A 10,316-nucleotide genomic window follows, 5' to 3' on the forward strand; every position below is an offset into this window, starting at 1 on the left:
AGTCCGTTTTAATTCTCAAGTTTAGGTGAAACGCCCACTTTTACTCTCAGCAAACTCGGGGGAGAAGCCTGTTTTGCAAACCCCTAACAAACCTGGGGAAGGAGCTGTCTTTTTTGCTAACTCTTGGGAAAGGAAAGCTCTTCTTTAGCTAGCCTTTTTCAAACTTTGGGAAAGAGCCCTCTAACTCTTGGCAAACTCGGAGAAAGAGCTGTCTTTTCCTAACTCTTATTGAACCTGAGGAAAGAGACCTTGTTTTGCTAACTCCTAGTAAACTTGGGGAAAGTGCCACCTTTTATTCTTAGCAAATTTGGGGAAAGGGCCATCTTTTACTAACTCTTAGAACGTGTGGGGAAAGAGCTGTTTTGTTGCGGGGTTTGGGGTTTTTAAGCAAACTTCAAGAAAGGGCTTTTTTGTTTTCAATTAGTAAACTTGGCAAACTTGAGACAAGAGCCCATTTTGCTAACTTGTACCAGTGCCCCTAAAAACTGCCGCTGCATCTGCCCTCAGGATTAGGAGAGGGGCAGTGCTGCAGCTCCCTGTCGCACTGAACCTCATACCCTGCTTTGCTCCTCAAGCTGTTATGGCCCATTCAGGGATGAGCTAAAAATCCAGCTAAAAACTCAGCTTCCTGGGATTCCACCCAGCGTTAGCAGCAGTTTGCATATTTTCCCCTTTTTAAGCAATGGCCTGGACAGAACGTGGCGTGAGCTTTAACTAAACACAGGACGTGACTTTCACATCTTTAAAATAAAGAAAAGGAAAAGCCAGACCTCCACAACACATCGGGGAGGAAGAAGAGCAAATGCAGGGCTGGCGTAGCCCCAACTCAGGCATGTCACCACCTCCTTGTGCTAAACTTCTTGGCTAGGTGTTGTATCTGTCAGTCACTAACTCCCCTCCTTGGGTTGTTGTGGGCTATTTCTATTTAAACAACCCCAAACCAACAGAGCAGTGCTCAATTTTAAGAGCTGGCAGGCCTGGTTAGTGCAGAGGTGCTTCCCCCAGAAAGGAAGCCCCCACCTTTGCTTATTGTTCTCCCAAACTGCAGTCCTGGCTTGCCAAGCTAGAAGAGGAGGAGCTGTGGCATGTACCGAGCGTGGTAGTTTCCACCCCAGAAGGAATGTGGAAATTATTCCAGGGACTGGGTAAACTAAAAGACACATGTTCTCTGTACTTCTGCAAGGAATCTATGATGCATTGCTGGAAGTAATGCATCATGAGTAAGACACTGCCATCTCCCAGGCCCTGCTAGCTGGCTTGCACCTCCAGGTTCAGACCTAGACCGTGAATGCTTCCCGTGGGGAGGGTACACCAGTGTGGCCTGGGGGAAGGCAATCCTATGGCATTTATTCTACCTCCAAGCATGAGAATTAAGGCCTTGCTGTTGCAACTGCAGCGTCTTCCTCCACAGAACTAACACTGTAGCCTTTTAAAATGACATAATGTAGAGTGGAAAGCCAAAACCACAGCTGTATGCATGCAGGGCAGGTCTTGTTACCTCGGCTGGGGAACCACACTGCTGCTGCCTAGTGTTTTGCAGGCACTGGGTGAAGTAATGGTAAAACTCAACAAGAAGAGTTTGGAGGGTAAAGCAAAGCAGTGTCCTGACAGGGGAGAGGGCTGGCTTTGCTTGTTTCCTGACGCTTAACAGTGCTGCAAAGCTAAGACCTATTTACACCTCCAACCCTTTCCTTAATACTGGGTTCTAAACTGCACAAATCCAAAGCAAACAACATAGGTCTGTGTCTCAAAACAACAGCTAAAGAACATCCACTGCTTCTCCACCACCCATCACCAGGCTGGTACCTTTGGACAGCGGGTCCTTCATTGCTTTTGCAAAAATATAGCTGACCCTGTTCGTGTCTCTCATTGGAAATAGATTGCCATGGCAGGGGGAGATGAGAGTAACCAATCCCAAACCAATGCAGATCAGGAACACAAGCCTTAGAAAAGAAACATTGCAGTTAAATCCAGTTAAAAAACCAACTGTCAACTGGGAATTGCTCCTGGCACTGCCCTGCTGCTGGTGGGAAAACCAGGCTGGCCAGAGGAGCTTCCCAGGGCATGGGAGGAGCTGGGATTTTCCACTGGGGAAGCAGCTGCACCCGGATGGAGGGTCGGTGCTTGCCAGGCTGTGCCCACCACCTGCTGCCAGCCCCGGCAGGCGCCTTACCTGCGTGCCCACCTCCATGGCATCGCCCTGTAGGGTCTCTTACAAGCTGGAGGTGGGACAGCCCAGTAGCCAGTGGGGCCACTGCCTTGCTAGGATAACTGTATAGAGGGGAAAGCAGAAGGCTGGCTGGGTTTCTGTCCTGCCCCGAGCAGGAATCCATGGAAAAACAATTGCAGGAAGGAGAAGTCTCAACAATGAAGCCATATCGATGCCAGATTTCTGTAAAAACAAAAGGGAAATCAGGATGTAAGAGACTTCAGCCGGGGGATTCTTCTTTTCCACTGAAAAAAAGCCCAAACCAATCCCAAATTCCACTCCGCATGTTTCTCATTAGAACCCACTTTTCCAGCTTAGGAAGACGGCTTTGTACAAAAGCCAAAATACACATTTGTGATTCAGTTCTGCATTTATCTATCGTGTACCTCACACTCCCTGATTCTTGGTGGGGGCACTGAGTGTAGCCAAAACACACGACTGAGCTCCAGCTCTGCATTTCATGAAGCCGTGTTGCCGCTCGCCAGCATCAGCTTTCCCTCAGCGTACACGCTGAGAATGAACCATGTTGAGAAAAGGTCACCTATTTACATATTTTCCATTAAAATGCACTTAGTTTTCTCTCCCCTAAACTGTCTGCATTGTTCCTGCTTTGCATATATTTATTTAATTGGTGACACGTTTTAAGGGCGCTCCGTTCCCAGTATTTGGGGATGCAAAAGTTATTACAGATGCCACAAGTGACACAGCAATTCAGCAAAACACTGAAGTGACTGTTTTAGAAATCCTTGTTAAGCTTTGGCATTGTTCCCCTCTATTTTGTTCCCACCATGTGACCAGCTTTTTGGTTCTAGTTTGGTGGGGGCTTTGTTTGCCTTTTTTTTTGTTTTAGCTGCAAAAGCAAAATACAAGATTTAAAGAGGCTTGTGTTTAATTTTTAAATTAAAATCTCATATTTACTGGTAAATAGGACAGATAAAATAAGTCAAAGTTATAGCATGGGGTCAAGCACACTGATGTTCAAGTCCACTTCGGGTGCTGCTCATGGTAAATGCTTCAAACTGAAATGAAGCAGGAAAAAGGGCACAGAAAAGCAGCCACTTGATTGTATCTTGTTGTTTGGGTCACTGTAGTAATCATTCAAAAAAGCAACTTCAAGCTCAGAAATGAACAAGTGGGGGAAGCAGGAGAATTACAGGCTGGTAATGCTGTCATCTAAGGGCTAACTGTCCCACTGGAGCCTTGCAGGGAGAATATGCTTCTATTGATTAATGACAAAAATACCTTGCGTGGCTCTTAGGGCTTGATCCAGCTTTGCTGCAGGAGGTCAGGGGGATGGTGCAGTCCATACCCCAGCCTGTACTCATGGGCGAATGGGCACCTAGCAAGTTCCTCCTCCTTGCCCACAGCCCTAGCCTGCTCCCTGCCCTCCTCCGTGCCCTCCTCCCTCCCTGTGGTGACATCCAGGTCTGAAGAGCCTGTTCGAAGGGAAGTAGGTGGAAATATTGCTGGTTTTAGAAGGATTTGTCATCTTCTGAGCTATTTTGTGTAGCAAAACAAGTTTTAGACTAGCAATCTTGTAGGCACATAACAGCACCTACAAAGTGCAGAGGAGCCTGGACTGCTGTAAGCATGGGGAAATGCCATCTCACCTTCTTGAAGGCCATGGCCTCTTACAATAAATCTAACAAAAACCCAAACGAAAGCACACTGATTTTCCTTATGCAGCATCAGAAACGCAGTGCTCCTGAATAAACTAACTACCTGCTCACTCAGGCCATCCAGTTTTGTAGTACACCATTATGGATCTTACCTTCCTTCCTGGTGAAAGAGAGGGATGAGCTTATGACCTGTAGAAAGCTCCAGAAAATGGCTGATGAAAGCCACAGGGAAGGCACTGATTTTAACTCTGCAGGTATTACTAGTATTAGCAAGGCTTGTTTTACACAAAGAACTTGCGCTATTCTATTTGTCTCCTACATGGAAAAATAAAATTCAGAGGAGCTAGCTACCTACAGTCAAGCTCATCTGAGAAAATGCAAGTGCTGTTTTTGAACTCGGATGTGGAAAATAAGAAGATGTATTGCTTTCTCAGAATTTTAGATTAGATCAAGAAGAAAAGATCAAAGTTCTACATTTTTTGGCACACAAAATAGTTATGCAGTTTGTAACAGCTGGCATTTTTCAGTGTATTGTTCTAGTCTTCCTAGATGAAATACCAGACTGCTTGAAAAAGGCATCAAAACAAAATATAGCTGTCATATAAACTTGTTAGACCAAAAAGTTACCAATAGCCCACTTAGAACATGTTATCAGTAACCACACTTGAAACAGAAACGTCTGTTCCACCACAGCGTTCCTACTATACCACCTCTGTATTTCAAAAACATCTTGATTTATTTTCATTTGCATTTTAATAAGTCCTGTGATCCTAAAGTGTTTTAGAAACGTGAGGTAAGAGAGCGTGTCATTCCCATTTTATACGAAGAGTAATAGATGCCCAGAGGCTTATGTTTTCCAGGGCCATTCAGAAGGCTGAGACAGAGAAGTGATTTCTTGACTGTCTGATAGCTAAAGACCACCTAGAAACTGCTTTTAATTGAATCATTAGCTCATTATTTTTTAGTAGATCTTCATTTGGCTTTTTTCTTTATGAATATGGATTGCTTGACAGTCTCTCTTCTACTCAGTCACAAATTTGATAAAAATTGAAATAGAAATCTATGTCCATATTCTTCTAGAGACTGCATGCAGTACTTCAGTTTAATGTGAGTACAGCAGACAAAGAGCTAAACTGACCTTGAGAAGAGCCACAGAGGTCCATCTCTGGCTTAGACTGTGCTGTGATCCATCTCACACACCACCACTTTCCTAGATTAAATACTTCAGAAGTTACAACCCATCATTACTCATTAAAATCAGAGTTCTCTATGCCATTCAGACACTTGCACCTGAGTGTTCAGATATTTAAAGCAGCACGTGATTACCTAGGTTTGAAAAGAATGAACGAGACATGCAAATTATGCTTCATACTGAGTTGTCATGCTCTGGGGAATAATTTTACACTGCACCCACTCATGTAATCCACATTTCATTAACTGCAGTGAAGAGAAAATATAAATATTTGTACTGCAGTTACAGCTGCTTTCACTTAAAGCTGGTGCAGGTTTCCTTTGTTGTGTTTTCTTGGTCGCTGTTGCTGATAGTTTCAATAACATCACAGATGTTGGGAGAGGATGGCTGGCTCTATTAGATGTTCCACTGCAGGCAAAGGGTGCGGAAAGCTTTGTCTGTGCCAGTGATCATGGCTGAGGCTGCTGGTCCAGGAAGATGTGCAGAAACTATAGAAGTAAAGCACATACAACTGTAAAACTGCCAATTGCCATTCATATTTTTCATTTTATGAGATACACACATCCACACACTTAAATCACAGCATATATGAGTATATACTGTGTATGTATGGTGTAAAATGATTCTGCCTGGCCACATGCATATTCTTGAGTTCCAGAAGCACTACAAGGTAGCCAGGAGTATTTTGTTTTTAAAAACATTCTTGCAGAGTGTCAACAGCAGATTTAACCCAAGACACTATTCTCTCCAGTGATCACAACTGCATGCTCAGTCCTGAAATAATGAGCATGAGCTTCAAAGTGTATGTGGCCTTTCTTCCCCTTAACTGTACACTCAGGCCCACTAGGGACAGATCTGAAACTATTACAACCATTTCACTCAGAACTTACTGCTTTTCCTATCTAACGATAAATGGGATGGGGGGAGGCGAGAAAATCCTTCCAATCCATACAGCTAAGCGATACTGCATGCACTCTGTCTGAGAGTGATAAAAAAGGTAATGAATGGACACTATGCAGACCTAAGGCATAACAATTCCAGAAGGAAAAGGGAGCATGCGAGGAGTCTCGTTTTCTTTGCAGGGCAGATGCCTGCAAATCCTACTGCAGAACAGAGTGTTCATTGTGCTGCCCCTGAACTGCTCAGGGTTGCAGAGCTTCTGCGCTCTGCAGCCACCGAGGTCCTTCATTATGAGTTGCAGCTTCTGCCCTCGGTCAGCCTGGTTTGTTTTCAGACATATTCTCTCTTTCCATGCCCTTTCTTGGTTTTGTTTCTAAAAAGCAATCATTTTCCTGTTAGCTAGAAGTGTGTTTTCTATGTGATATAATGTCTGTTTATTTTTGTGTGCCATAAACATTTTTTTTCAAGGAGTTCTGTCCTTATTTTTAATATTTACCAACCAAATACACTAACTTTTTTCTCCTGTGAATAGCTGTAAAATAGCACATAGTCTAAACATCATAGACTGCATAGCTTCTCAGTATCAACAATCCATTTTTAACAAACATACATTTTGCTGAAATAGAATGAAAGTGCTAACTGCATTTGCCATCTAAGGTGCCTGTCAGATGCACGTAACATCTCTGCAGAGATATTCCCAGTCTTTGGCTAGAGAAAGTGACAGCTCTGGGGGGTTACATGACTTCTGTAGGTCTATGCAGGGGTCTGTAGTACGAGCTCCTTAGCCACGATACCTCCTCTCCAGGGACAGGTGTACAAACTTTACAGCTAAACTCTCATTAAAGAGCATCCAATTTAAATGACAATGAACAGGATTCCCATTCTGTATATATTCCAAGTCACTCTGAAAGAGAAATCCTAGAGCTGAGAGCTCATTAGTCTTTAACTTTACCAGATAATGGTTCAGTGGGCTTTGAGTGGTTTGTTACTGGTTAAATATACTGAGACAAGAAGAAATGTTCAGCAGTCTTCATCTCATTAGGGTGTGGGGGGTAATTGTTCAGGGTTGTGCTTTGTTTATTAAATTAGTGTCCTGTGAACTATGAAACTCAAATATTGTCAATTCTTTCAGGAGGAAAATGAGATCCCTGCCAGTGTTTTTGCAAAAGAGCCTGTTCCCAGCATTACAGAAGGAAAAGAAGAACCTGTGGATGAGAACAAAACACTGGAAGAAACCTTGCAAACAGTGGAGTTGCATTCGGATGATGAAATGTTTCATGAGGAAGATGATATGGATGACAGTGGAGAGGAGAAAACAGAAGAATCGAGAGCTGAGAAACTTAAAAGATCCAGCCTTAAGAAGGTAGACAGCCTCAAGAAAGCATTTTCTCGCCAAAACATTGAGAAGAAGATGAACAAGATCAGCACAAAGATCGTCTCACCTGAACGGAGAGAAAAGATCAAGAAATCGCTTACTGTACATCATCAAAAGTCCTCTTCTTCAAAGAGTTCAGGTTTCAAAGTATCGCCCCTCATGTTCAACGTGAAGAAAGTCCGTGAAGGAGAAAGCCCTGCTGAAGCCGAGGACAGACCAACAGGAACTGCAAGCAATGACCAAGCTGAGAATGAGGATGAAGTGTCATTCACCAGCATGCACTCAGATATGACCCCTACCACCTCACTGACCGAGGAGGGCAAAGCAGTAGCCGATTCTCTAGAGAAGGAAGCAAGAATGGAAGGGAATGCCATGATGAACAACAACATCGAGCTGTCCATTGTTGAAGACGATGAAGAGTACGGGGTGCCTCTACAAGTTTCTGGCCAGAAACTCTATGATGAAAGAAACAACCCAGTCGGCGCAGAAATGGAACAATCTGATGAAGAAACGACCCAAGCAGCTGTACTGCAGATAGACCAAACAGCGTAATCAACCTGAGCCTTCCTTCACCTTCCAGATACACACAGTTTTACTTAGGCGAGTAACTGGTTTCTGCTACAAAAGCAGTAGTAGCAATTCAGTTTCTTCCATCCTTTTCTCTGCAGTGGTAATTTATTGCATTGTGTTGGAATGCAGAGTGAACAAGGTCAATGTCACAGGCTGCAACATGCTCCATTTTAGGCCGAATCACCAGTGTTTATTAATTTAGAGATGCTGTCAGCTGGTGTAAGAGACTGGCAGGAAAAGAGTATGTCTGGTAGAAGCGAGCTGGTCAGCGGGCTCTCTTGTAGTTAGCTCAGAGGAATGCATGGAGAGTAGTCAAAACCCAAATATTTCTGTTTTCTTCTTTCTAAGTATTTCACAGCACTGTGAGTAGTTTTGTATGTAAATGTAGAAATACCAATGAGAACATTTGATTTCGGTTTCCTTGCTTTGCTCCATGAATACTAACAGCCTCAGTAGCTGTGCATACACGTATAGTTCGTTTGCTCCACGATGCTGTAAGACTAAAAGAACAGAGTGCTTAGAAGCCAAGAAGTTGGTTCCATCCATTTCAGTAGGGGAAAGACTTTTGCCAATAGTCTCTGCTATTTCACTTAGAAGAAATGACTATGTTTAGATGGAAATGAAAAGATGTTTTTCAATCTACCAGAGTTATGGAAGTACACTAGTGACAGGCATGAATGTATGATCAGTTACTGTACCTTTACAGGATCAGAAATTGAAAAGGAAGAAAAACAATAGAAGGGATTTGATAAAAACATGGAGATAGTCTCAAGAAAGTATGAGATCCTATGAAATGTAAAAAGAGCAAAAAGAACCCCCCCCCCAATATTAAATCTATACACCTAGCTTAAAGAATTATACTCAGATAACACTAATTCTTAATCTTTATAGTGCTATACTATCAAACTTTGCACCTGCACAACTTCATATCTCAGAATATTTTGAAAACGCATAATTTATCTTTTTACAAACTATTTCCTATATAGAAGATATATCTACACAGAAGAGTTAGGTAATTACAGGGATGTAAGGACAATTCTTTCCAAAAGGTGAAACACTCACTTAGGCACGTCTAAAGGGAACAATATGTTACGGACTGAACTTCATGGCAGGGATGAGTTTACGTAAGGATGAGTCTGCAAAGCCACAGGATTTGATTCTCTGCTAATAACTTTCGTCAAAGCCACCTACCTGCTCTCAGAATTACAAGTCTGTAATTTTTCAGAGTTAATTGAAAACGAGAGGTTACAGGGTAGTTTGTTCACTATGAATGTTCATTCCTGTCACTTAACAAAAGGTAAGGGGGAAGGGAGGAAAGGGAAGCACAAAACCCACAACAGTTACCTTACATCCTTGGTTGTTTATGCAGTGGATTATATTTTATTTTTTATATATGTATAAAACTCTACTGATACATAACATTGCACTAAGAGGTTACTTCCTTCAACTTGTATTTAGAATCACAAATTACAGGGGAAATAAAAACTCCAGCAAAAATACCATTATGAAATGATTAGCTGGTATTGCACCACAGGGTTAATATCTGTAACCAGTAAATCACACTGGAACTTAGTCACTAAGAGCTTAGTGTAGGTGAGTAGTGTAAGAGTTAAGCTCTTAAGTGTGTGGTATCATACAGGTGATACTGTTTGTAAGAAAAATCATTACATAACTCATGCAGCTATATTTTTATTTTGTATTAACTACAATGGATTTCAATCATTTTTACTTGTAACTAACTACAACTATGACAAATAAAAGCATAACATAAAACACAGCCACGTCAGTCTTTGGAATAAGCACTCTGAGAAGCTGGCAAAGATGAAATTTAAAGGTCAAGCATTTATTACTTCAGTTCATGTCCCTGTTGTACCTATACCGTTTTCTTTCTCATCCTCTGCTGTTCTTTAGCAACGCAAACACCAGTGCTTTGCTTTCCAGACACTTGTCAGCTCTCTAACCCATCTGAATGTAGTCAGGCACTTTCCAAATCTGCTAGTTCCATCTGCATTTTTTATTAGACTGCAGCATGCTTCTAATACTTTAAATAGTCCTGAAAAGCATATTTATATTGAAGTGTATATTCTGTTTATGCACACAGATAAACTCACATCTTCTAGAGTGCCACATAGTCTATAGCAGGCTTAATTTTAGTGACAGACCAAAGAATGCATGTTTAACCTTTATGTAACAGCTGTCAACTTCCCACAGCCACCAAGTGCTAACCAGGAGCCCCAGCATCATGTTTACATTTTGCTTTCAGATAGGCCTGGTTTGTTTGTCCTGCTAAGCTTTAATTCAAACAATACCCTTGGCCATGCTTTACCCAGTTTTAGAGATGCTGAAATGAATCCCATGCGCGGTGTTGAAAGAGCATTACAGTGCTATCCAGAAAAACCAATGGAAATGCAGATACTGAGCATCTGAGAGAATTAATTCAAATACTTCAGG

General features: G+C 42.2%; 1 protein-coding gene across 1 annotated transcript; it reads left to right on the forward strand.

Moving 5' to 3' along the window:
• The first annotated feature begins 7,022 nt into the window (after positions 1-7,022).
• On the forward strand, positions 7,023-7,847 carry SDPR (serum deprivation response). Its single transcript, XM_010011603.1, has one exon. It carries the CDS (start codon positions 7,023-7,025, stop codon positions 7,845-7,847), a length of 825 nt encoding a protein of 274 aa, XP_010009905.1.
• Positions 7,848-10,316: the final 2,469 nt, after the last annotated feature.

The sequence above is a fragment of the Nestor notabilis genome, unplaced genomic scaffold (genome assembly GCF_000696875.1).
Source record: "Nestor notabilis isolate BGI_N333 unplaced genomic scaffold, ASM69687v1 scaffold12013, whole genome shotgun sequence".
NCBI lineage: Eukaryota > Metazoa > Chordata > Aves > Psittaciformes > Psittacidae > Nestor > Nestor notabilis.